The following is a 24,272-nucleotide window of genomic DNA, read 5'->3' as shown; positions in this document are numbered from 1 at the left end:
CTTTGTAACTACCTTTTAGTCTCTGATTGGTCCTGCCTTCCACAACCAATCAGACTAGTTGTGGGCCATTCCTTCATTTACATACAGTGTAACCAAGTACCCAATGGGAAACCTCTAGAGGGTATTTAAAACCCAGAAAATTCCGTAACCAGAACTCTTTTCGCTTAAGCCTGCTCCCCCTCTGCAGAGTGTACTTTTGTTTCAATAAATCTGTGCTTCCGTTGCTTCATTGTTTTGTTGCTTTGTGCATTTTGTCCAATTCTTTGTTCAAAACATCAAGAACCTAGATGACTACCATGAGACAAGAACTTAGCTTAAATCCCTACTACAATAATAACAGTTATCAGATTTCTCTATCTCTGTAAAGATTTCAGTTGCTATCAAAACATTTACATTTCTAATATACAGCTTCTCTCTTATGGAGACGCTTTGGTGAGTGTAAAGTTTTTACTTTCAATGGAAACATTTACCACACACTAATATGTGTATGGCTTCCTTTTTTTCCATACTGTGCATTTATTTGGTTCCTTCCCTTGAAGACTTTTTGAGTATCAGGAAGCATTGAGTGAAAGCCAAACACCTCAATACATTTATCACATTAACTTAGTTTTTCTCCCATCTTGAATGGATGAGAGCTAAGCTGTTTACATTTATTACATATAAAACATGTATTAGGTTTCAGACATATGTGAACACTCTATCAAGTCTTGACATTGATAAATACACTTCTAAAGTGTCATTTAATTTCCAATTGCAAACGTCCCTAGTGTTATATCTCTTAGATATCTCCTCTGTGGCCTCTCCAGGTGGCTACCTTGTGTTTTGAGGAGATTGCTGTGCTAGATAGAGGCTGTAACTAAACAACTTCTCTTTGCCTATATCTATGGGAAAATTAAGTTACATGTATGATACTTCGTTCAGAGATTTCTAGTTTACTGATTTTTTTTTCTTTTTTTTTTGAGACGGAATCTTGCTCTTGTCTTCCAGGATGGAGTGCAATGGCATGATCTTGGCTCACTGCAACCTCCGCCTCCTGAGTTCAAGCGATTCTCCTGCCTCAGCCTACCGAGTAGCTGGGATCATAGGTGCCTGCACCACTCCTGGCTGATTTTTGTATTTTTAGTAGAGACGGGGTTTCGCCATGTTGGCCAGGCTGGTCTCGAACCCCTGACCTTGTGATCCACCCGCCTCCGCCTCCCAAAGTGCTGGGATTACAGGCCTGAGCTACCGCACCCGGCCGATTTTTTTTTTTTTTTTTAAATGACAAAGACATGGCTTTAATGTTATCCAGGAGACAGCTGATTCACATAGGGTTATTGAACACTAGAATCTGATGTTGAATCTGTCATGTCAACAACAGACAAATGCATTACAATTTAGGGAAAGCTGTTTTCTGGGTACCTCCCACATGTTTGCAGAAGGCGGCTAGAATTTGCTTTCAGGCATCTACCTGGGCCTTAGAATGAGCCCTGGCTCCCCAATCCACATCACATGTTTGTTCAGTAATTTGTGAAGGGAAGCTGGGCACAGAGGGAAGTAAGGAGGCTCAATGTAAAGCCCAGTCCCAGGGTAAAAAGACGATCTGGGCTTTTTCCTTTCCATGGGCCTGTAACCGTTCAGAGACTGGGCATACAACTCACTCCTCCGGTTATGGTCATCCTGACCAACAATGAAAAGGATGGGGCCCTGGGCCTTCTCTATTGAAATAATGCTGGGGTTCTCATACCCTCCTCCAAGATCATTCCTTATATCCACGACGTCCACGAGGCCTGAGAAAGCTACCTTGATTCTCCTCAGGTCATAGCCCAATCGTGGAATGCTATTCTGCTTCTAGTTTATGCCTCTGTTCCCACTGATCCGGGATCCATTGATGGAAACTGGCTGAGACATTCTTCAAGAATAAGGCCATTGAGAGACAAGTATCAGTTCCTAGAGAAATGCCCCAAAGCCCAATGCCTGGACCTTTTACCTGGGGATGCTGAAACATGTAGCATAGGGCTTCTTCGAAGTACTCCAGGGGTATGTTGTCCACGATCTTGGGGAGATCTTCAAAGTTATAATAAGCTAGAGCCAACGTGACAAAGCCACGGCCAGCAAGGAGGCTGGCTCGATATTTTGACAGGCTCCCTCCGATAACCAAAGATGCCAATGATCCCTAGGAAGGGTCCAGGTCCTGGCGACAGGAAGGGCGTGGCGCGCACCCGGCCCGCGCGCACTGACCCGCGCCGCACCCCCAGCGAGAAGAAGCCGCGCTCGTGCCGCGCGTGGCATAGCAGCCGTCCAGGCTTGGGGTCGTGGCCGTCCAGCACCTCCAACTCCACCACAAAGGGAATCTGTATGTCCCGCTTCAGAAAGCGCCAAAAAGACTTCTTGGATTCCAGGGCCCAGAGCAGCCCCATGGGCTCGAGCCCCCGAGGCTGCCGCCCAGCACGGGCGCGCGCTCCAGGTCCAGCTCGCCGCGGGCGTCAGCTCAGTAGCGCGCGTGGGCCCGGAAGAGCGCGCCCTTCTCGTAGTGCAGGGACGCGCGCGCAGCGCGACCGGTTGCTCCGGGGCCAGGCCGCGCACGGCGATGCGCACCGCTTGTCCCAGCAGCCGCGGCCCGTGGGCTCCAGGATCAGCGTTGCTGACATTTTGGAGCCGGAGCGGGGAATCCCAAGGTCGATGCCCGAGGCCCGTCCAAGATCGTGGCAAGTGCGCCGATTGTCCAGAGGGCGTCCGGTGTCTCCTGGTGCCGGGAGCGGCCGGTGGCTGAGCAGTCCCAGAGAGCGCCTGGGACTTTAGACCAGTTAACCCGGCGCCCTGGACTCGTCTGAGGCAAAAGGAGCTAGACTCCTCTCCTGGGTCCTCTCCTCGGACCCCGGGGAGCGCAGAATTTTTTTTTTTTTTTTTTTTTTTTTTTTTTTTTTTTTTTTTTTTTTTTGAGACACGGTCTCGCTCTGTTGCCCAGGCCGGAGTGCAGTGGCTGATCATAGCTCACTGTAATCTCGATCTCACAGGCTCAAGCTATCCTCCTGCCTCGGCCTTCCGAGTATGTGTCAGAGCCATCACGAGTAGGCATGAGCCTTCACGCCTGGCCTAAACCATCACGCCTAGCCTGATTTTTTTTTTTTTTACTTGGAAAAAATATATACTTCACTCCCACAAAGTATATTTTAGACTCCTGCCCCATTATTCCTAGAGAATTATAATTTCCAAGTAAAGTAAAAACAAAAAAAGTGGTGAAGACAGAAGAGTATTTAACCATATCCCTGTAGAAAATTTTATTGAATATTCTAAGGAATGTACTTGTCCTTTTTGTGTCTGTTGGTAGAAAAAGAATAAACATTAAACTCAGTATTTCCAAAGTAATAAGAAACACTCTTGCACATAAGGATACTTTGGGAAACCTCGTTTCCACCACTGTGTTTATTTACACTGAGTGAGTGACAAGGCTCTGTAAAGACGCAGGGGAATTGGTCACTAGCAGGCAAAGCAGACATCAAGTACTGTAAGAAATCAGAGACTGACTTCAAAGAAAACTCAGCGTTTACTGATAAATTGGGTTATAATATTACCCCACCAATGGCTAGCCTTCATGCCATGAAAATGCATCCATGTTAATGATGTCACTGTCTTACCTAACTGCAGGTGATGGCTGCCATGACATAGAAATGACATTGAACTTAAGGAAAATACTATACTGTGAAAAATCCTTGTTAAAACCAAACATCATAAATGCATTTGAAGCACAGTGTCTAAGCCACGTAAAATCAAACACCTGATAGTTATTAGCTGGCCTTCTATAAAGAAAGCTTTTTTTCTTTTTGCTTATTTAATGGGGTACAATCAATTATAGACATAATTGATGGCATAGGGAAAATAATTATTTCAAGTAGATTTTAAACACTAGCTGTATAACTAAGAGGGACATATAAAAACAGGGATTGGCAAACTTTTACTTTACAGGGCCTGATAGTAAATACAGTCAATCTTCATTCACAGATTCTGTATCTGTGAATTCATCTACTTCCTAAAACTTTTTTGTGTAAACTCAGAGTCAATATTTGCAGCACCTTTGTGGTTATTTGTGGACATCTGAAGAGCGGTGAACAGTTTTGAGTCCCTTAATAGGCATGTTCTCAGCCAAAGTCAAACAAAGTGACTCTCTGTCTTCTTATTTCAGCTCTCATACTGTAAACAAGTGCCCTTTTTACCGTCCATTTAGTACCTTGGCTTCTCGTATTTTTGTGATTGCTGGTGATTTTGCTGTTTCAAAGGGACCCCAAATGGAGTAGTGCTAAAGTGCTGTTGAATGTTGCTATGAATGAGAAAGCGGTCTTGTGTCTTATAGAAAAAATACATGTGTTAGATAAGTTTCATTCAGGCATGAGTTATGGAGCTGTTGGCCATGAGTTCAAGTGTTAATGAATCAATAATATATATTAAGGTGTTTAAATAGAAACACAATAAGGCTGGGCACGGTGGCTCATGCCTGTAATCTCAGCACTTTTGGGAGGCCCAGGCGGGTGGATCACCTGAGGTCAGGAGTTCGAGACCAGCCTAGTCAACATGGTGAAACTCCGTCTCTACAAAATACAAAAATCAGCTGGGCATGGTGACATGCATCTGTATTCCCAGCTACTCTGGGGGCTGAGGCAGGAGATTTCTGGAACCTGGGAGGTGGAGGTTGCAGTGAGCCAAGATCCCACCACTGCACTCCAGCCTGGGTGACACAGTAAGACCCTATCTCAAAAAAAAAAAAAAAAAAAAAAAAAAAAGAAAGAAAAAAGAAAGACAGACAAGAAACACAACAAAATAAGCTTATGCATTCATCAGTTGACTAAAATGTGACGAGATGCTTACAGGAAGCTAACCCTGTATTTCCCCTAGAAGCAGTGGAATGGTATGCACTAATTCCATGTTTGCAGCAAGTTTATAGACCATAACTACTGTGAATAGTGAGAACTGACTGTATTTTAGGATGCGTGGGCCATCCGGTCTGTGTAACTACTCGAGTCTGTCCTTGTAGTTCAAATATAGCCATAGACAGTACACAACCAAGTACGGCTATGTTCCAATAAAACTTTTATTTATGGACACTGAAATTTGACATGTATGATTTTCATACTTCACAAAATATTCTCCTTTTCATTTTTTTATTATTTAAAAATATAGAAATGGAAAATATAGGAACGGGCCGGGCGCGGTGGCTCACACCTGTAATCCCAGCACTTTGGGAGGCAGAGGTGGGCGGATCACTTGAGACCAGGAGTTTGAGACCAGCCTGGCCAACATGGTGAAACCCCATCTCTACTAAAAATACAAAAATTAGCCAGGCATGGTGGCGGGCACCTGTAATCCCAGCTACTCAGGAGGCCGAGGCAGGAGAATTGCTGGAACCTGGGAGATGAAGGCTGCAGTGAGTCGAGATCGTGCCACTGCACTCTAGCCTGGGCAACAGAGTCTTGCTCTGTCTCAAAAAAAAAAAAAATTTACACACACACACACACACACACACACACACCATTCCTATTTCCTTAGCTATACAACAACTGGCAGCAGGACAGATTTGGCCTGCAGGATATAGCTGCTCTAAAAGAACTGCAATCTGATATTTCAATTACTAGCTTTGTTGTTAGCAATAATATTGGTGTTGCAATTTTAAACTTTTTATAGCGATTTAGTCTAAAACTAATAAATATGTTAATATTGCTAGGAACCAAGATTTGTTAAAGAAAATAAACAGGAATATAAAAGGCAAGAATAAAACCCTGTGATGTTAAATTTAGATTAGTAATGTGAGTCTGAACTCATGCTTTGGGTCTCAAGTTTCTTGCACTGCTTTAATAAAGGGAAAACAATGCCTGATCTAGAACCCAAGATATCTGACTCCATAATCCTGGGCTGTCTGATTTAGCCATACTGCTGCTTTTATTTTTTCTTAGTCTAGGCCTTCTCAAATCTTCCCTCACTTCCCCCTCAAAATCCCTAAAAAAGAAGGAATCTGGGGCAGAAGCAAATAAACTATGCCAGGAATCTCCTATAAAATCTTAATGTAAAAGTTACGCTCATTTGCATTCTCCCCCATAATAAGCCTGTGATTAAATGGAAAATAAATACGTAATTTTAAAAAATGCGCTTTTCACCAAATCCTGCAGTCAAGCTGATGCTCTTGAGGATGCAACATTCCCCTCTCTGTTTCGTAGTTGAGGAGAGCGAGGCTCTGGGTCACAATCAATTATCCAGTCACTTCGTCACAGCCCCGCGGGCACACACCCACCACACAATCAGGGGCGTCGTTTCTCAGACACACACTGACTCACACGATCTCCAGGAAAGATCCGAAGAGGAAAACAAACATCAAAAAAACCGCGCCACATTAAAGTTTATCGTGGGTTATATACGCGCTCACAGAAACGCAAGCGCACGCAGTCAACCGGGTGGCCTCACAGTCGCCCACGGTACTCTCAGTCCTACGGAGCTCGACTCAATTCCAGTCACACAATCTGTCACAAACCTCATCCCGGTCATCCCCAAGTCTGCCGAGTCACATCGTCTCAAATCCCAACCAGCCACACCCAGTGAAAGAATCCCACTCAGGACCGCGCCAGGGACAGGACCGCGCCAAGGACAGACCCGCAGCGCCGTCCTCGCTCACAAAGCTCCCTAGTCGGCCCTATGGAGAGGCGGTCGCGGGCGCCTTTCTTTAACGCGCCAGCCATCTGTCCCCGTTCCCTTCCAGGCCCTGCCGCCCTATCCACAAGCGCTAAGGGACTCGAAGCGCAGCCTCGTTGGGACAGGCCTAACTCCGGCTCGCGGTTCACACAGAGCGTGGGGCTGCATCAGTGAGCGGACCCTTGAGACTGGCCGCGCCTGCGCACTCCGTGAGCGCGCCCGGCCCTCCCAGCAGCCCCCGCGCGCAGCCCGTTAGGCCCCGTGGATTGTGGCCCGATCCGGCCGCGGCTCCCTCTGTTCCGGCATCGCTGTGCCTCGGGTTCGCGCCCCGAGTGAGCAGTCCTGGCCCGAAGCGTCGGTCCTGGCAATCCGTAGGAAAAGCACTGCGGCACGGGGTAAGGAGAGGGGAGCGGGACCACTGCAGTATCGCAGAGCGGCGGGACCCCGCGCCTCAGGCCCGGGTGTGTGTGTCGTGGGCGTGACGGGGCCGGGGCTGGGATGTGACGGCGTCTGTGCGGCTGACTTGGGTGCAGAGCCTATTGTATGAGCGAAGGTTGTTGTGGCCGTGGAGTGCGTGACTGACCCCAGCATCCTCTGCCCACACCGGGCCCAGCTGCAGAGAAATGGCCCTTGGTTAGTTTCTGCGCGCCAGAAAAAAGACTCCCAGCAGAAAGGCTCAGACTAGGCCGCGCCAGGTGGCTCACATCTGTAATCCCAGCGCTCTGGGAGAGCGAGGCGATCGCAGGAAGCCAGGAGTTCGAGACCAGCCTGGGCAGCAAAGCGAAACTCCCATCTGTACCAGAAATTTAAAAAATGAGCCGAGTGTGGTGGCGCTCTCCTGTGGTCCCAGCTACTGGAGAGGCTGAGGCGGGAGGATGGTTTGAGCCTAGGAGGAGGTCGAGGCTGCAGTGAGCTATGATAGCACCAACTGCACTCCAGCCTGGGCAACAGCGGAACAAGGCTCAGACCCGACCTTGGGCTAGGAATGTTAGAACTGAACGAGCCCCCGCTCCCGCCCATGCTTGCTCCTGGAGGGACTCCCACGCCACCTCCCCGCGGACCCGGACCCATGCACGTACACTCACAGCTCTGAAGAGTCCAGCTGCAGGTTTCAGAACCACAGCATTGCTTCCAGGAAGCTACTGTGAACTCCAGTTCCAGCCCCGGGCATCCATGACCCTGATCTTTCTTTGATACTGGGAAGAGTTAACAACCCCTTCTCTTATGTTACTCTGGTTATGTGTGGGTGGGCGGCAGTGGCATTGTGCCCTAATTTAACCATGCGAGGCTGGGCTGCAAGAAAAGCCAGGTTCCCTTCTTAGCCAGTCCTGCCCAACTCTTTAAGAAAAGGGGTCTGAGGGGGAGGAGGAATGAGTTGCTGTTGCCTGTTTAAGTCAAGGTCGAGGCGAGTGGGTGTTTCTGCTTTCTTCTGTGAAATGCATTCTTATTTCTTAGGACATGAGAATATTTGTTTCATTCTCCATAAATGTCCTGTCCATTGAGTTGATACCTAGGTCCGCTCCCGAGAGCCTGTATGCACATACCCGTTTGGTAGATATTTTTCATTACTTCTGTGGGCCTTCTTTTAATTACTATGTGTAAAGCTCTTAGAACAGAGATTAATAAAACATTTTGCAAGGATTATACATAATATAAAACTAGTTTCTTAGTGGAGAAAAAGAGATAAACAGTTGTTTACCACACTGTTCTGTCTGCTTTGGTATACTTTTACTGAATTTAGGAATGTTACTTGATTGTGTTCATTCATAGAAGAATCTTGATAGTGAAAATAGCCCATCGTTTTGATGAAGAACAGTTAAAGAACTGATGGGTGTTACTTATTTGTGCCATGCTGTTGTTTATTTTCCCAAAACCCACTCATGCCACAGGCTTATAGAATCACAATTTTCTTAACAACTAAAAGATATTCCCTCTTCACAACTCTTGTTTTTAATTTTATTTGTATGAAAATAGTTTAATTGGGTGGGCGCAGTGGCTCATGCCTGTAATCTCAGCACTTTGGGAGGCTGAGGTGGGCAGATCACCTGAGGTCAGGAGTTTGAGACTAGCCTGGTCAATATGGTGAAACCCCGTCTCTACTAAAAATACAGAAATTAGCTGGGCATGGTGGCGCATGCCTGTAATCCCAGCTACTAGGGAGGCTGAGGCAGAAGAATTGCTTGAACCCGTGATGCAGAGGTTGCGGTGAGCCGAGATCCTGCTATTACACTCCAGCCTGGGTGACAGAGTGAGATTCTGGCTCCAAAAAAAAAAGAAAGTAAGTCCTGGTTTAAGCTGCCAACTATTTTTAGTACTATTCAGAAAAGATTTTCTTTTTTTTTTTTTTTTTTTTTTGAGACGGAGTCTCGCTCTGTCGCCCAGGCTGGAGTGCAGTGGCGCAATCTCGGCTCACTGCAAGCTCCGCCTCCCGGGTTCACGCCATTCTCCTGCCTCAGCCTCCCGAGTAGCTGGGACTACAGGCGCCCGCCCCTGCGCCCGGCTAATTTTTTCTATTTTTAGTAGAGACGGGGTTTCACCATGGTCTCGATCTCCTGACCTTGTGATCCGCCCACCTCGGCCTCCCAAAGTGCTGGGATTACAGGCGTGAGCCACCACGCCCGGCCTCAGAAAAGATTTTCTCCATCCCCTACCACCCAGTCATCTTCACTCTATAATACTAAAATTTAAGTTGCCCGTAGTCTCACCGTGCAGAATAAATACTACTATTCTAATGTTTGTTTTTCCATTTTTTTCTGTGCACTTGTGCACATGTGTTTGTTTTCCAAAATAGAATTACAACAATTGATCATTTAAGGAGACAAAGACTCTCCAACACTTTGTTTGAAAAACGAAAAAGAGGTTGGGTGTGGTGGCTCACGCCTGTAATCCCAGCACTTTGGGAGGCCAAGGCGGGTGGATCACCTGAGGTCGGGAGTTCGAGACCAGCCTGACCAACATGGTGAAACCCTGTCTCTACTAAAAATACAAAATTATGCCGGGCGCGGTGACTCACGCCTGTAATTCCAGCACTTTGGAAGGCTGAGGCGGGCGGATCACGAGGTCAGGAGGTCGAGACCATCCTGACTAACACAGTGAAACCCCGCCTCTACTAAAAAAAATACAAAAAATTAGCTGGGCATGGTGGCGGGCACCTGTAGTCCCAGCTACTGGGGAGGCTGAGACAGGAGAATGGTGTGAACCCAGGAGGCAGAGCTTGCAGTGAGCCCAGATCGCACCACTGCACTCCAGCCTGGGCGACAGAGTGAGACTCCGTCTCAAAAAAAAAAAAAATAAATAAATAAATAAAAAAAAAAAGTATTTAATATGATACCTTATCAAAGCAAAATTCTTGAGCTGGTTTTATGATATGGAATGATTTCCCTTTGGAACTACTAGGGATGGAAAGCAACAGGGGCCTTGCTCTACTTTTTGATTTCTGTGAATCCTTTTTTGATAACATTATTAAGAAGAATTACATAGGCCAGACGCAGTGGCTCATCCCTGTAATCCCAGCACTTTGGGAGGCCGAGGCAGGCAGATCACAAGGTCAGGAGATCGAGACCATCCTGGCCAACATGGTGAAACCCCGTCTGTACTAAAATACAAAAAATTAGCCGGGCGTAGTGGCGGGTGCCTGTAGTCCCAGTTACTTGGGAGGCTGAGGCAGGGGAATCGCTTGCATCCGGGAGGCAGAGGTTGCAGTGAGCCGAGATCGTGCCACTGCATTCCAGCCTGGCGACAGAGCAAGATTCCGTCTCAAAAAAAAAAAAAGAATTACGTTTTCAAGCCTAGTTCTAACATTTATCGGTGTTTTAAGAGCAGTGCTGAAAAATCTCAAGAAGTTTTTAGAGAAAGGGACTACTATTAAAATTATTAAAGATAATTTATCAGCAAATACCAAATTTTTAAATTGAAAATTATCGAAGATAATTTTTAAAATAATGGAATGAGGGGTATGTAATGTTTTTCACTGAATTTAGTGCTTACAGTAAGCCATTTTAAGTGCTTTACGTATTATGTTCCTAACCTTCACAACAACCCTATAAGGTAGGTACTGTTGATTCCTTAATTTATCTCTGAGGAAACTGAGACACTGAAAATTAATGTGTCCAAATTCTCACAGTTAATAATTCCCAGAGCTCTGTTCATATCCTGAATCTTGACAACAAAGCCTGTATTTTTAATAAATGAGAATCTGCCACCTCCCAACATTGTACATGTTCTTTTAGTCTGACTCCCATAGCTAGTAATTTATCATGAATATCTTCCTTCTTTAATTAATATGGGCCAATGCCATCAATAATAATTGCATAATATGCTATAATATAGTGGAACATCATTTATTCAACTTGTTGCCTGCTGTTAGATATTTGATTTCAGGTTGTCGTAAATTATTCTTTTTTTTTTGAGACGGAATCTCTCTCTGTTGCCCAGGCTGAAGTGCAATGGTGCAATCTCGGCTCACTGCAACCTCCGCCTCCCAGGTTCAAGTGATTCTCCTGCCTCAGCCTCCCAAGTAGCTGGGATTACAGGTGTCCGCCACCATGCCAAGCTAATTTTTGTATTATTAGTAGAGATGGAATTTCATCATGTTGGCCAGGCTGGTCTCAAACTGCTGACCTCAAGTGACCTGCCCGCCTTGGCCTCCCAAAGTGTTGGTTACAGGTGTGAGCCACTGCGCCCAGCCAGTAAACTATTCTTTGATGAACTCTCTTGCAATACATCTTTGTATACTTTTACAAATATTTCCTAATGATAAATTCCTAAAAGTGGAATTTCTGGGTTGAATTATGAGACATTTATAAAGTACTCACAATATGCCAGATCCTGTGCCAGTCCTCAGGGGAAATACAGTGACCAAAATGACATGGTTGGTATCCTCAGGTTGTTTGTTATCTTTCAAGGTAGATAAGCCTATGCAAGAATAAGACTGAGATAGGTGAGGTAAAGGTCATTGAAGAAGTCAGATGGCATGGCTTGAGAGGTCATGGGAAGGAGACAGCTGATTATAGCAAGCATTGTCAGGTCACGGCCAAATAATACCAAACTCATGGGGTTCCTATGGGGTAATGGATTTTATGTAATAAGCATATGCCTTATAGTTTTTATTCTCATGATGTTGATGCAAATGAACAGGACAAGAAGATTCAGCAACTCCTAGAAGGGCCTCATGGCTAAAACAACTCTTTGAGAAGCAAAACAAAAGCTTGGTCAAGAAGTCATGAGAAGTAGCAGCAGTGAAACAAGGCATTAATTGAAGATGTGTAGCCATGTTTATGTAAGCAGAATTCCAACATACATGAACACACTTAGAAATAATGGAGTCAGTTCAAATTTTGGAAACTGAAATCAACAAAACCAGTAAAAACATAGCAGCGTTTTTTAAGATATTGAGTTTTTTCTCCAAGTTCAAGGGATGACTACTTTAAAAAGTATCTAACCTATTTAAAGAACGTTTTCCGGCCGGGCGTGGTGGCTCAAGCCTGTAATCCCAGCACTTTGGGAGGCCGAGACGGGCGGATCACGAGGTCAGGAGATCGAGACCATCTTGACTAACACGGTGAAACCCCGTCTCTACTAAATACAAAAAACTAGCCGGGCGAGGTGGCGGGCGTCTGTAGTCCCAGCTACTTGGGAGGCTGAGGCAGGAGAATGGCGTGAACCCGGGAGGCAGAGCTTGCAGTGAGCTGAGATCCAGCCACTGCACTCCAGCCTGGGCGACAGAGCGAGACTCCGTCTCAAAAAAAAAAAAAAAAAAAAAAGAACGTTTTCCACTATGCAAAGTTAAAATCCATATTTCAAATATATATATGGTCATGTAGAATCATGAAATAAATGTAAGCAAAAAGAAAATCAAGATCACTATCTATTGATGCCTCTCTGTGTTTCTTTGTGCTGATTTGTATGTATACTTTACAGATGTCCTCATAATGTTCATTTTATTTTTCTAAGAATATGTCCTTGTATATTTTCTAAAACTTAGTATTTAGAGATTCATACACACACACACACACACACACACACACATGCTCTCTCTCTCTCTCTCTCTCTCACATCTGTTTTTGCTGTACCTTAACAGGATCATACCACTCACAACTGTTACTGCATTCTTCACTCAACAAACTGTACTGAATATATTTCCATCTTTCCAGTTAAAGAGCTACATCATCAGCCGGGCGTGGTGGCTCAAGCCTGTAATCCCAGCACTTTGGGAGGCCAAGACGGGTGGATCACGCGGTCAGGAGATCGAGACCAGCCTGGCTAACACGGTGAAACCCCGTCTGTACTAAAAAAATACAAAAAACTAGCCGGGCGAGGTGGCGGGCGCCTGTAGTCCCAGCTACTCAGGGGGCTGAGGCAGGAGAATGGCGTAGACCCGGGAGGCGGAGCTTGCAGTGAGCTGAGATCCGGCCACTGCACTCCAGCCTGGGCAACAGAGCGAGACTCTGTCTCAAAAAAAAAAAAAAAAAGAGCTACATCATCATTTTTTTAAATGACAGCAGTTTGTTTTACTCTATGGATGCTTTATGATTTATTTAACCTGTTTTCTATTGAAGGACATTTAGATTCTTTCCAGCTTTTTTCTATTATGAACAATATCCACATACTCATACACATACCTTTGATCATATGTACAATTATTTTTTTAATCCCCAAAGTAGAATTTCTGAATCAAAGAGTGTGTATGGTTTAAATGCTGCTCATACATACTTTAAAATCTATATAATCTGCAGTATACTGGTTAGAATGTTCATTTGCTCTCATGCTTACTAATATGGGCATCAGTACCAGATACCTGTTGGCAAGTTGATGTGTTATTTTTATTTTATTTTATTTTATTTTTAGTGAATCATACATGCCAGTTTTCTCTCACTGGAATAGAAATTCTGGGTTTCAGAGAAAAGAGCTAGAGTTGAAGGAAAGCTGACTCTGTGGTTAGATAAATGATTCCAAATGCAGCTTTGCTACTCATAAACTGCATTTCTACAAGTGATTTTATTTCCTTTTTTTTTTTCTCAAGACGGAGTGTCGCTCTGTCTCCCAGGCTGGAGTGCAATGGCGCAGTCTCGGCTCACTGCAACCTCCGCCCCCACCAAGTCCAAGCAATTTTCCTGCCTCACCTGGGATTACAGGTGTCTGCCACCACACCCAGCTAATTTTTGTATTTTTAGTAGAGACAGGGTTTTACCACGTTGGTCAGGCTGGTCTCGAACTCCTGACCTCAGGTGATTCACCTGCCTCGGCCTCCCAAAGTGCTGGGATTATAGGCGTGAGCCACCACACCCAGCCCAAGTGGTTTTATTTCTCTTCATGTGAATTTCTGATCCATTGCATGGATAGAATAATTATTGTGCTAAAGAGCCATCCTGAGTATAGAGTTAATATATATAAAACAGGCCAGGTGCGGTGGCTCACATCTGTAATCCCAGCACTTTGGGAGGCCAAGGTGGGCAGATCACGAGTTCGAGACCAGCCTGGTGAATATGGTGAAACCCCGTCTCTACTAAAAATACAAGAATTAGCCTGGTGTGGTGGCGCACGCCTGTAGTCCTAGCTACTCGGGTGGCTGAGGCAGAAGAATCGCTTGAACCCAGGAGCTGGAGGTTGCAGTGAGCCAAGATTGTGCCACTGCACTCCAGCCTGGGCAATAAGAGAGAGACTCCGTCTCAAAAAAAAGGAAAAAAAAAAAAAATATATATATATATGTTTATATATGTATGTATATATACACACATACACACACACATATAACACCCAACATACGGGAATTCTTGATAAATAGACATTCGTTCTTGTCAAATGACCAAGAGCATGAGTCCATGCCTGTTCAGCCTAGGTTGTAAGAAAGAGAATGACAAATGAATTCATTCCAGAAGACAATGTGGATGATTCTGATTCTGACTGGAAAGAGAGAGTGATGAGCCAGGAGGACTTTGAAAGTTGTTCTGGCTGCAAGCAGGGCTGCCAGTGCAGCAATTTTGTGGTGGTAATGGCTGCCAGGCTTGGTCTTTATGAATTTCTCTCTTTGTGTCTGGTGAATCTAAACAGACCTATGAAACTTTGAAGGAGGAAGATTATGGTTTAGATGATATGGCCCCTTATCAGCCCTGGAATTAGCAACGGATTAGACTCGTCCAGGCTCCCTCAAATTTCTCTCTGTCTGTGTGTGTGTGCACACGTGTGTGTTGGGGGTGCTGTGGTGGAGAGATCAGAAGAGAGGGGAAAGATCATAGTAACTCAAGTCATTTGGGGATTTCTGAGGTCCATCTGATCTCATGGCCTTGTTTTCCTCCCCCTAGATCAGCCTCTGTGAACTCGGTGCTTCTCCTGGCAAGTAAACCCCAAGGAGGACTGACCAGTTCTTGAATTTCTATACCATGGCCCTTGTAAGTTTTTTTCTCCTTCTGGGAATACTATCATGTCAAGGTCCTGTCACCATTTTTTTATCCTGAAACTTCCTAACTGGAAGAACCTTCTTCCAGTTCTTCCACATCCAGTGGCGGGTGAACCACAATGCTTGTCCTATGAACACTCTTTATTCTAGTCATTGTTCTTGTATTTGTTGAACAAATCATTCCGCGTCTCCTATATGTGCTCAGTCTTCTGCTAAAAGCTGCAATGGAGGAAAAATGAAATCTCTTAAATATTTTACCAGTCTTTGTGAGTTGATAAGAGAGGATGGGCCCATTTAGCCACTTATAGGAAAACTGAACTTTTCCAGACTTGAGTTTTCCAAGTACATAAGATAAGGGTCGTGGCTGGGCATGGTGGCTTGCACTTGTAATCCCACCCATTCAGGAGGTTGACATGGGAGGATTGCTTGAGCCCAGGAGTTCGAGGCTGCAGTGAAGCTGTGGATGTGCCACTGTACTCCAGCCTGGGTGACAGAGGGAGACCCTGTCTCTTAAAAAAAAAAGAAAAAGTTAAAAAACAAAAAGGTAAGAGTTGTTGTTAGTTGGCCTCAGCCTCAGTATATCATAAGATCTCATGCTCTGTGAGGCTTTTAGGACTGATTAGGGGTGTGGCTAGGTCTTACATACAGAGAGATCTGAGATCTTCTCTTGGAATTCCTGAGTTACACAGGAACAAGATTCCATTTTTGGTTGAACAGGATGTGCTGGTCTAGAATGACATCTTTGTGATTCTGGATTATGCTGTATCAGTATCCTTTAACTCAGGAATCAGGAAGGCATACAGTGAGGGATAGAAAGTGATAGCATGTGAGAAGGTAATCCAGGTACATAAGTAGTCATGTTGACTCCCAGAATTGAGGAGGATCTTAAGGTTTTGTCCAACCAAAATATCTAAGTATAGAAGAATGATTAAATCTCACATATGCATTGTATAGACTATTATACAACCAATTTTTTTTTTTTTTTGAGACAGAGTTTTGCTTTTGTTGGCTGGGCTGGAGTGCAATGGTGCCATCTTGGCTTACCAAAACCTCTACCTCCTGGGTTCAAGCGATTCTGCTGCCTTAGCTTCCCGAGTAGCTAGGATTAGAGGTGTGTGCCACCAGGCCCAACTAATTTTGTATTTTTAGTAGAGACAGGGTTTCTCCTGTTGGTCAGGCTGGTCTCGAACTCCCGACCTCAGGTAATCCTCCCACCTCGGCCTCTGAAAGTGCTGGGATTACAGGCGTGAGCCACGGTGCCCAGACTATACAACCAATTTTTAACAGTCATAATTAGAAAAATGCTTATGATATGATCTGCTTCTAGGACAAACTTAGAAGACATTCTCTAATTGCATTTAGATCCTTTTCTAAAATAAAGATATTATACGGAGGGAGGCTTTAAAAAACAATCTGTTATTTAAGGAGAAAGGGGTGGAAGAACTCACCTTCCTTGGGAATTTATGAGGGAGACATAGTAGGCAAAGGCTTATATACAGTATTTCATTTAATTGGAAAACTGATTTTTTTTCTTTCCCAGGCATGTCTAGATTAAGATTTGCCGGAGTATAAGAGGCTGTGTCTGTAGCAACAGGATCCTTCAGGAACCCAGGCACTTTGCTTCAGGCACGCTCATTTCCTGACTCGCTGTGTTGCAGGCTTCCAGCCCGAGCCTGTTTTCTTACCATATGGTCCACTTCCTGCAGTATCTCTTCCCTCTTTTCTCCTTCTATCTTAAAATACATTTTCTTCCATTTCATTTATAATGTGTGGTTTGTCATTTCAGCGATCGGTGATGTTCAGTGATGTATCCATAGACTTCTCTCCGGAAGAGTGGGAATACCTGGACTTGGAACAGAAGGACTTGTACAGAGATGTGATGTTGGAGAACTACAGCAACTTGGTCTCTCTGGGTAAGGTCAACTGCTTCTAGGAATTTAGACTCTGTTCTCTGTAACATCAACTTTTTCCTCTGGAAATTTCAAGAGTATCTTTTAGGAAACTATCTAAATTTTTGCTCCACTTTCTAAAGGGAACACTTTGAGCTTTATTTCACTGGAAGTGAGCACTTTCATTAAGCACATCCACCCTCCCCATCCTTAAGTAGCCCTTGGGCCTTCCTTAATAACGAAGGGGCTGGGTTTGAGATCTTTGTGATTTGTAGCCTTACCAGTGTCAAAGAAAACAAGCTTCACTTTGTGTTTGGATTCAGAATTACTTTAGATGTTTTGTTGCTTGTTGGTGTATTTGTAAGGGAAATAGCTAGATCCTGTTTATTGAGTTTACTCTATCAAAAGAATACATATGATTTATGTAGTGGCAAAATGGATCAACAGCATTTATTTACAATTCAAAAGAACTCATACCTTTCATTAATAAATAAACATACTCAATTTTACCAGCTTTACCTACTTTTATGATTGAAAATTAAAAACGTAAGAATTTTGTTCATGTGTTTTATTGCACAGCAAGATGAGTATAGTTAATAATAATGTGTATTGTATATTTCAAAATGGCTACAAGAGAGTGTTTTTAATGTCCTCACTACAAAGAAAAGAAATAATAAATATTTGAGGTGATGGATATGCTGATTACCCTGATTTGCTAATTTCACAGTAACATGTATCAAAACATCGCATTGTAGCCTATAAATATATACAATTATTAGTCAAAAGACAAAATAATTATTAGTGAGTATATGGAAAAACTGGAACCCTCATACATTACAGTGGGAATGTAAGATGTTAAAGATATGACCCTGTAATTCTTCTCCTAAATGTTTACTCAAGAGAAATAAAAACATGTGTCTATACAAAGATGTATAAGTATTCACAGCAGCATTATTCACAATGTCTAAATAAATGGATAAATAAAATATGGCACAGTCATACAATAGACTATTCATTGAAGGACCAAACTCCTGATACATGTTATAGCATGCAAGAATATCAAAAACACGATGCTAAGTGAAAGAAGCCAGATGCAAAAGATTACATATTATATGATTCTGTTTATATAAAATGCCCAGAAAAAGCAAATCTGTAGAGACAAAAAGAAGATCAATGGATGTCTGGGGCTGGGAGTAGGAATGAGGATTGACTGCCAGTGACCAGCAGGGATGTTTGGGGGATGATGGAAATATTCTAAGTGTTGATTGTGGTGATGTTTGCACAACTCTGTAAATTTACTAAAAATCATTGAATTGTACACTTAAAACAGTTAGATTTTATGTTACATAAATTATATTGCAGTAAAGCTGTTAAAATCCAAGAACTTTACATTTAATTTAACATTGTTTGAATATCCAAGAAATAATAATACATCTCGTAGGAAGCTTATTTTTCCTCTCAGCAAAAGAAGAATAACCAATAGCTAATGAAATATGAATAGTGTTTGGTATATACTCTAGGCAATGTTTAGATACAGACATATATAAATATAGTATTAACAATAATCATATAAGATAGGTACTATGATTATCCCTATTTTATAGGGAAGGAAAAGGTAGCATAGAAGTAACTTGCCCAAGGCCACACAACTGGGATGTGGCTCAGACAGGATTTGCACCCAGCAGTCTGTGATCTCAACCACTATTGCCTCTGAAGAAGAAACACTTATATGAATATAGATTTTGAAAAGATTTTTTCATTCCTTCTCTAATATCTATTTATTGTGTAACCTTAATGTACATGTTTTTAAAACATCTTTCACTTCTTTGTTTTGCCTTATCAATTACTGTTTTGACATATAATTTAACCAAGACTGAATCAAAGTGATTTTGATTTATTTTTTATTTTCATGTACCTTATATTCCTTTTCTTCTAAACAGGATGCTTCATTTCTAAACCAGATGTGATTTCCTTATTGGAACAAGGAAAAGAGCCTTGGAAAGTTGTGAGGAAAGGAAGAAGACAATATCCAGGTGAGGGCCAGTTGGTCAGGAAGAAGCCATCACCACAGGGAGCCCCAGATGGTTGGGGAAGAGGCACATCCTTATGTTGTTTAGAAAGCCCTCTTGAAAGGTCTGTGGCCCAAGGAGGAAAGGTCTGCAACCTGGGGAGCAAATTAAGGTCTTAGTTGGGGGGTACTAAAATAACCACTTATTTGTCCCATTTACCACTCTTCTTTTTTATTATTGTTCTCTGTAGTTTTCCTCCTCTTTGATGGAACTGAGGGGTGGGGTGGTGCTCTCTTTGGCTCACTGTTGACAACCATTGTATATTTTGATTCAGTTGCTTTCCTCTTTTGCATTTTTTTTTTTTCCTGAGATGGAATTTTGCTCTTGTTGCCAGGCTGGAGTGCAATGGCACGATCTCGGCTCACTGCAGCCTCCACCTTCTGGGTTCAGCGATTCTCCTGCCTCAGCCTCCCGAGTAGCTGGGTTTATAGGCATGTGCCATCGCGCCTGGCTAATTTTTGTATTTTTAGTAGAGACGGGGTTTTGCCATGTTAGTAGAGACAGGGTTTTGCCATGTTGGCGAGGCTGGTCTTGAACTCCTGACCTCAGGTGATCCGCCCACCTCAGCCTCCCAAAGTGCTGAGATTACAGATGTGAGCCACCGTGCCCGGCCCCTCTTTTGCATTTATAGTGTCAGCTGAAGAATGACAAAGTTCATACATTTGGAAAGGAGTGCTTTATTTTTCATAAAGGGTTGCAGCTTGCAAGGTGGTTATTCTGACAGACTGGGAAGTGTAGCCTAGGTTTCTGCCCAGAGACAGGCACTTCAAGGGAGGTAGAGGGTAAGACAGAAACATATGCTGAATGTTAGCCAAGTATACATGTTCAACAGGCTACAGGAGGAGCTATGAATACTCAGGAAGGAGACTGTACACATGCATATTAGGTTAACATAAGTCCTATGATCACTTTAGGGTAGAGATTTAACATTTAAACGCATTATAAGTAGGACCTATACTTTAAAAGGGTAAATGTAGGACACAAGTCCATGATCTGTGTATCTTTAGGAGACCAGTCAAAACCAGTCCAAGGCTGTAAGTTGTTTATCAAGAACAAGCTGTGGACTGGAATAGCTGTCATGTTGGAACCATAAAAACAGGAGTGTGGAGTGGTGGGGGAGTGTTCTGATGAAGTAAGCAAAAGGGTCTTTCAGCCTTTGATTTTCTCAAGCTGACTTTTGAGAAAATCTAATGATCAGAAAGGTGAAAGGGATTGGAAGCAAATGGGTCATGACCAGCCTTCTGTTCCGCCATGTGCCATGACTGGGAACTTAAAGTTTGGGGGTCTTTAGCCAAAAGAGGGTCCTTCCGTCTGTCGGGGTTTAGGACTTTTACTTCGGTCTTTAATAAATAGATAGGTGGCCTCAGAGTACAGTAGTAAACAACCAGTCAAGTTTCTATTCCCACCGAATTTAACTTGTAATAAGAAAAACGTAATACCTATAAATAAATAGGAAATACAATGTCAGGTAATGAGAGTGCTATAACGAAAAGTATGCAGAGTAAGGGGATGGAGATGTGCTATGGGAAGATTATTTTAGTTATCAGAGAAGCCTTTTTCCCCCCATCTTTTCTCTTAAATTATTAAAGGAAAATAAAAGACTACAAAAACGGTATGCTTGATATTATAATCATATGTGTTATCAGCAACTAAAGTTTCATATGAATTATTCTAGAAGATAGCTTCTAGATCACAGAATATCATTCTTACTTGCTTTTTCCATCTATGTATCTATCTATCTTCACATTAAGAAGAAATATGGGCCAGGCGCGGTGGCTCAAGCCTGTAATCCCAGCACTTTGGGAGGCCGAGACGGGCGGATCACGAGGTCAGGAGATCGAGACCATCCTGGCTAACACGGTGAAACCCCGTCTCTACTAAAAAATACGAAAAACTAGCCGGGCGAGGTGGCGGGCGCCTGTAGTCCCGGCTACTCGGGAGGCTGAGGCAGGAGAATGGCGTAAAAACCCGGGAGGCGGAGCTTGCAGTGAGCTGAGATCTGGCCACTGCACTCCAGCCTGGGCGACACAGCTAGACTCCGTCTCAAAAAAAAAAAAAAAAAAAAAAGAAATATGGATATAGTAGACTCTAGAGAGAATGATCTCATTATCTTTCATTTACCTTGTCTAGGTGCTGTTTTCATCTCTCTTTGCAGCTCTTGTTTCAAATGTTTTTGTTTTGTTTTTTTTTTTTGAGACGGAGTCTCGCTCTGTTGCCCAGGCTATAGTGCAGTGGTGCAATCTCGGCTCACTGCAAGTTCCACCTCCCAGTTTCTCGCCATTCCTCCTGCCTCAGCCTCCCGAGAAGCTGGGACTACAGGCGCCCGCCACCATGCCCAGCTAAGTTTTTGTATTTTTTTTTAGTAGAGTCAGGATTTCACCACATTAGCCAGGTTGGTCTCGATCTCCTGACCTTGTGTTCTGCCCGGCTTGGCCTCCCAAAGTGCTGGGATTCCAGGCGTGAGCCACCGCACCTGGCTATGCCTGGCTAATTTTTATAGTAGAGATGGGGTTTAATCATGTTGGTCAGGCTGGTTTCGAACTCCTGACCTCATGATCCGCCCATCTTGGCCTCCCAAAGTGCTGGAATTACAGGTGAGAGCCACCGCACCCAGCCACAAAAGGCTTTCAAAATGTTTTTATACAGAGACATATGTTGTAATTTTGTATTTTCTTCTCTGTATATTCAGGTCTGGATGAGGACACTTATTTTAGGGTACTAGTTCTTATTTTATAACCGTAGGGCCATTTCAGTGCCTACACTGTTTGTAATGTTCTATCTTCCGACTTAACCTTCTACCAAAAGAAAGAAAAACATGCTTTTTCCCTCTAATCTCTAATCTTATTTTTAAATTTAAATTTTATTTTATTTTATTTTATTTATTTTTTTTGAGACGGAGTCTCACTCTTTTGCCCAGGCTGGAGTGCAGTGGCGTGATCTTAGCTCACTGCAAGCTCCACCTCCCGGGTTCACACCATTCTCCTGCCTCAGCCTCCCGAGTAGCTGGGACTACAGGCGCCTGCCACCACGCCCGGCTAAATTTTTTGTATTTTTAGTAGAGACGGGATTTCACCATGTTAGCCAGGATGGTGTCTGTCTCCTGACCCTGTGATCTGCCTGCCTCGGCCTCCCAAAGTGCTGGGATTACAGGTGTGAACCACCGTGCCCAGCCCCCTAATCTATTTTAAAATTCACATTCAGGTAATTAAGTGACATCTACAATTATTAATACTCAAAATGTAATGCAGAGGTTCCAAGTGAATAAGATAATATCCATTTAGTCAGGAAGCATTTTGCCAAAATAATAACTGTTGGCTCAGAGTTAGACACCTTAAACAAGACCATGTATTTTTTTTTCTTTCTTTTCTATTCTTCCTTTAAGAAAGTTTGATGGCCGGGCGCGGTGGCTCACACCTGTAATCCCAGCACTTTGGGAGGCCGAGGCGGGCGGATCACAAGGTCAGGAGATCGAGACCACGGTGAAACCCCGTCTCTACTAAAAATACAAAAAAAATTAGCCGGGCGCGGTGGCGGGCGCCTGTAGTCCCAGCGACTCGGGAGGCTGAGGCAGGAGAATGGCGTAAACCCAGGAGGCGGAGCTTGCAGTGAGCCGAGATCGCGCCACTGCACTCCAGCCTGGGCGACAGAGCGAGACTCCGTCTCAAAAAACAAAACAAAAAAAAAAAAAAAAAAAGAAAGTTTGATTAAACTATAAATAACATGCCTTCAGAAAAGTGGACAAATGACTTTCTTAAGGTGATATTTGAAAAGAGACATGAAGTAAGGGCTCAAGACATGTCATTTTCTGGGAAAAGGGCATTATGAGCTGATAGAAAAGGTCTGAGTGGGGCGTTAGCCTTGCTTGTCTGAGGAATAACAAAGACGGCCATTATGGTCAGAGCAGGGAAAGGGAAAGTAACAAGATGAGATCAGAGTTAGGCAAGGACCTGGTAATGTAATCACGAAGAGAAATTGAAAGCCACAGGCTGCTTGTATTCTAAAATGATTTCTCCAGTTGAGTGCAAAAGCAGGAAGCACTGATATGGAGGCAGTTTCAGTTGTTGAGTTAGACAGGGTGGTGGTTTGGATAAGAATGGCATTGTTAGGAAGTAGTAGGAAGCTGTTAGGCTCATGATGTGTTTGAAGGCACTGTCAAAAGAACATGCTGATAGGATTATAAGTGAACTAAGTGGGAAGGAGTGATATAAAAGGAGAAGAAATGGGTGTTGGCTTAAACAATTGGGTTAATAGAAGCAGAATTTACTGAAGTGGGAAGATAGGAAGAGCAAGTTGGAAGGTTGACACTAAGAATTTCTGTTTAAGATATTTTAAATTTGATATGATTAATATCTGTCCAGTTTGAGATGTTGCGTAGGCAGGTGAATATGTACACCTGGAACTTGGAGAGATTACAGCCTGGTTTATGTTTGGCTCTCTTGATGGTTGGAATTTACATTCATGGGTCTGGATGTGACCAACTAGGGAAGGCAGGCAGGTGAAATAAAGCAGATAAGGAGAAGCAGCCTGAGAACTGACTCATGGGTCACTCTACCATGTAGACCTTTGAAAGAGGGAAAGAGGGACAACAAAAGAGAAAAAAGGAGCAGCCATTGAGATAAAATAAAAATAAAGTAAATGTTTCACCATGGAGGGAGTAGAGAATGAGGACTGAGAATTGACCCCAGGTTCTAGCAAGATGGAGAATCCTGGTGAGATTGTCAAGAAAGATTTCAGTGGAGTCAGGATGAAAGCCCAAGTGGAGTGACTTGATGAGAGAAGGGTTGGTGAGGCAGTAATGAGAATGAATATAAGACAACTCTTTGGAGGAATTATGTATGAAGGGAAGCTGGGAAATAGGGTTGGCAGTTACACTGGGGATATGGGTTAAAAAGCAGTGTATTTTATGACATGAGGGCATGTTTGTGTGCTCATGGGAATGATTCTATGGGTGGAGGAAATCAATACAGTAGAGAAAGGGCATAATTGTTGGAGCAATGTCTTCAAGACTGGAGTGGGAAAGGATCCAGTGAGTAAGGGGAATAAAAGGGAAAACAGTGTAGTTACGTGTGCAGGTAGGTTGGTCAGGATGGTGGAGAGAAGACAGCTTATTCTTCTGTTGCTGTTTTCTCAGTGAAATAAGAAAGATCAATAGAATGTGAGAGCATCAATGGAATATTATTAGCATTCAGTATGGGCTTATTCAGGATGTGATTAAAATTGGTTCTCTGAAGTACAGTTCCTTAGATGTCAGGTTTTATTATTTTC

The 24,272-nt window shown here is 43.5% G+C and overlaps 2 protein-coding genes and 1 pseudogene across 7 annotated transcripts in view; 2 read left to right on the top strand and 1 right to left on the bottom strand.

Moving 5' to 3' along the window:
- LOC105495467 (ZFP14 zinc finger protein) overlaps window positions 1-24,272 on the top strand; it is a 182,257-nt gene that overhangs the window by 93,997 nt on the left and 63,988 nt on the right. The window lies entirely within an intron of this gene.
- Window positions 477-2,871, bottom strand: LOC105495465 (peroxisomal succinyl-coenzyme A thioesterase pseudogene; annotated as a pseudogene).
- The window catches only part of LOC105495466 (ZFP82 zinc finger protein), a 28,102-nt gene continuing 10,742 nt past the window's right edge, over window positions 6,913-24,272 (top strand). The window contains exons 1-6 of one of the 5 annotated variants that reach the window (XM_071086453.1): window positions 6,914-7,049; window positions 11,791-11,932; window positions 12,807-12,923; window positions 14,955-15,041; window positions 16,836-16,962; window positions 18,879-18,971. In XM_071086453.1, coding sequence (XP_070942554.1) covers window positions 15,033-15,041; window positions 16,836-16,962; window positions 18,879-18,971 — 229 coding nt within the window. In that variant the 5' untranslated portion in view covers window positions 6,914-7,049; window positions 11,791-11,932; window positions 12,807-12,923; window positions 14,955-15,032. Of the gene's footprint in view, window positions 7,050-8,765; window positions 8,933-11,790; window positions 11,933-12,806; window positions 12,924-14,954; window positions 15,042-16,835; window positions 16,963-18,878; window positions 18,972-24,272 lie in introns of all 5 variants that reach the window. The other 4 variants (XM_011765075.3, XM_071086454.1, XM_011765073.3 and 1 more) reach the window with 4 other exon arrangements.

This window comes from Macaca nemestrina, chromosome 20 (genome assembly GCF_043159975.1).
Source record: "Macaca nemestrina isolate mMacNem1 chromosome 20, mMacNem.hap1, whole genome shotgun sequence".
Taxonomy (NCBI): Eukaryota; Metazoa; Chordata; class Mammalia; order Primates; family Cercopithecidae; genus Macaca; species Macaca nemestrina.
This window is presented reverse-complemented; position numbering and strand designations above follow the sequence as displayed.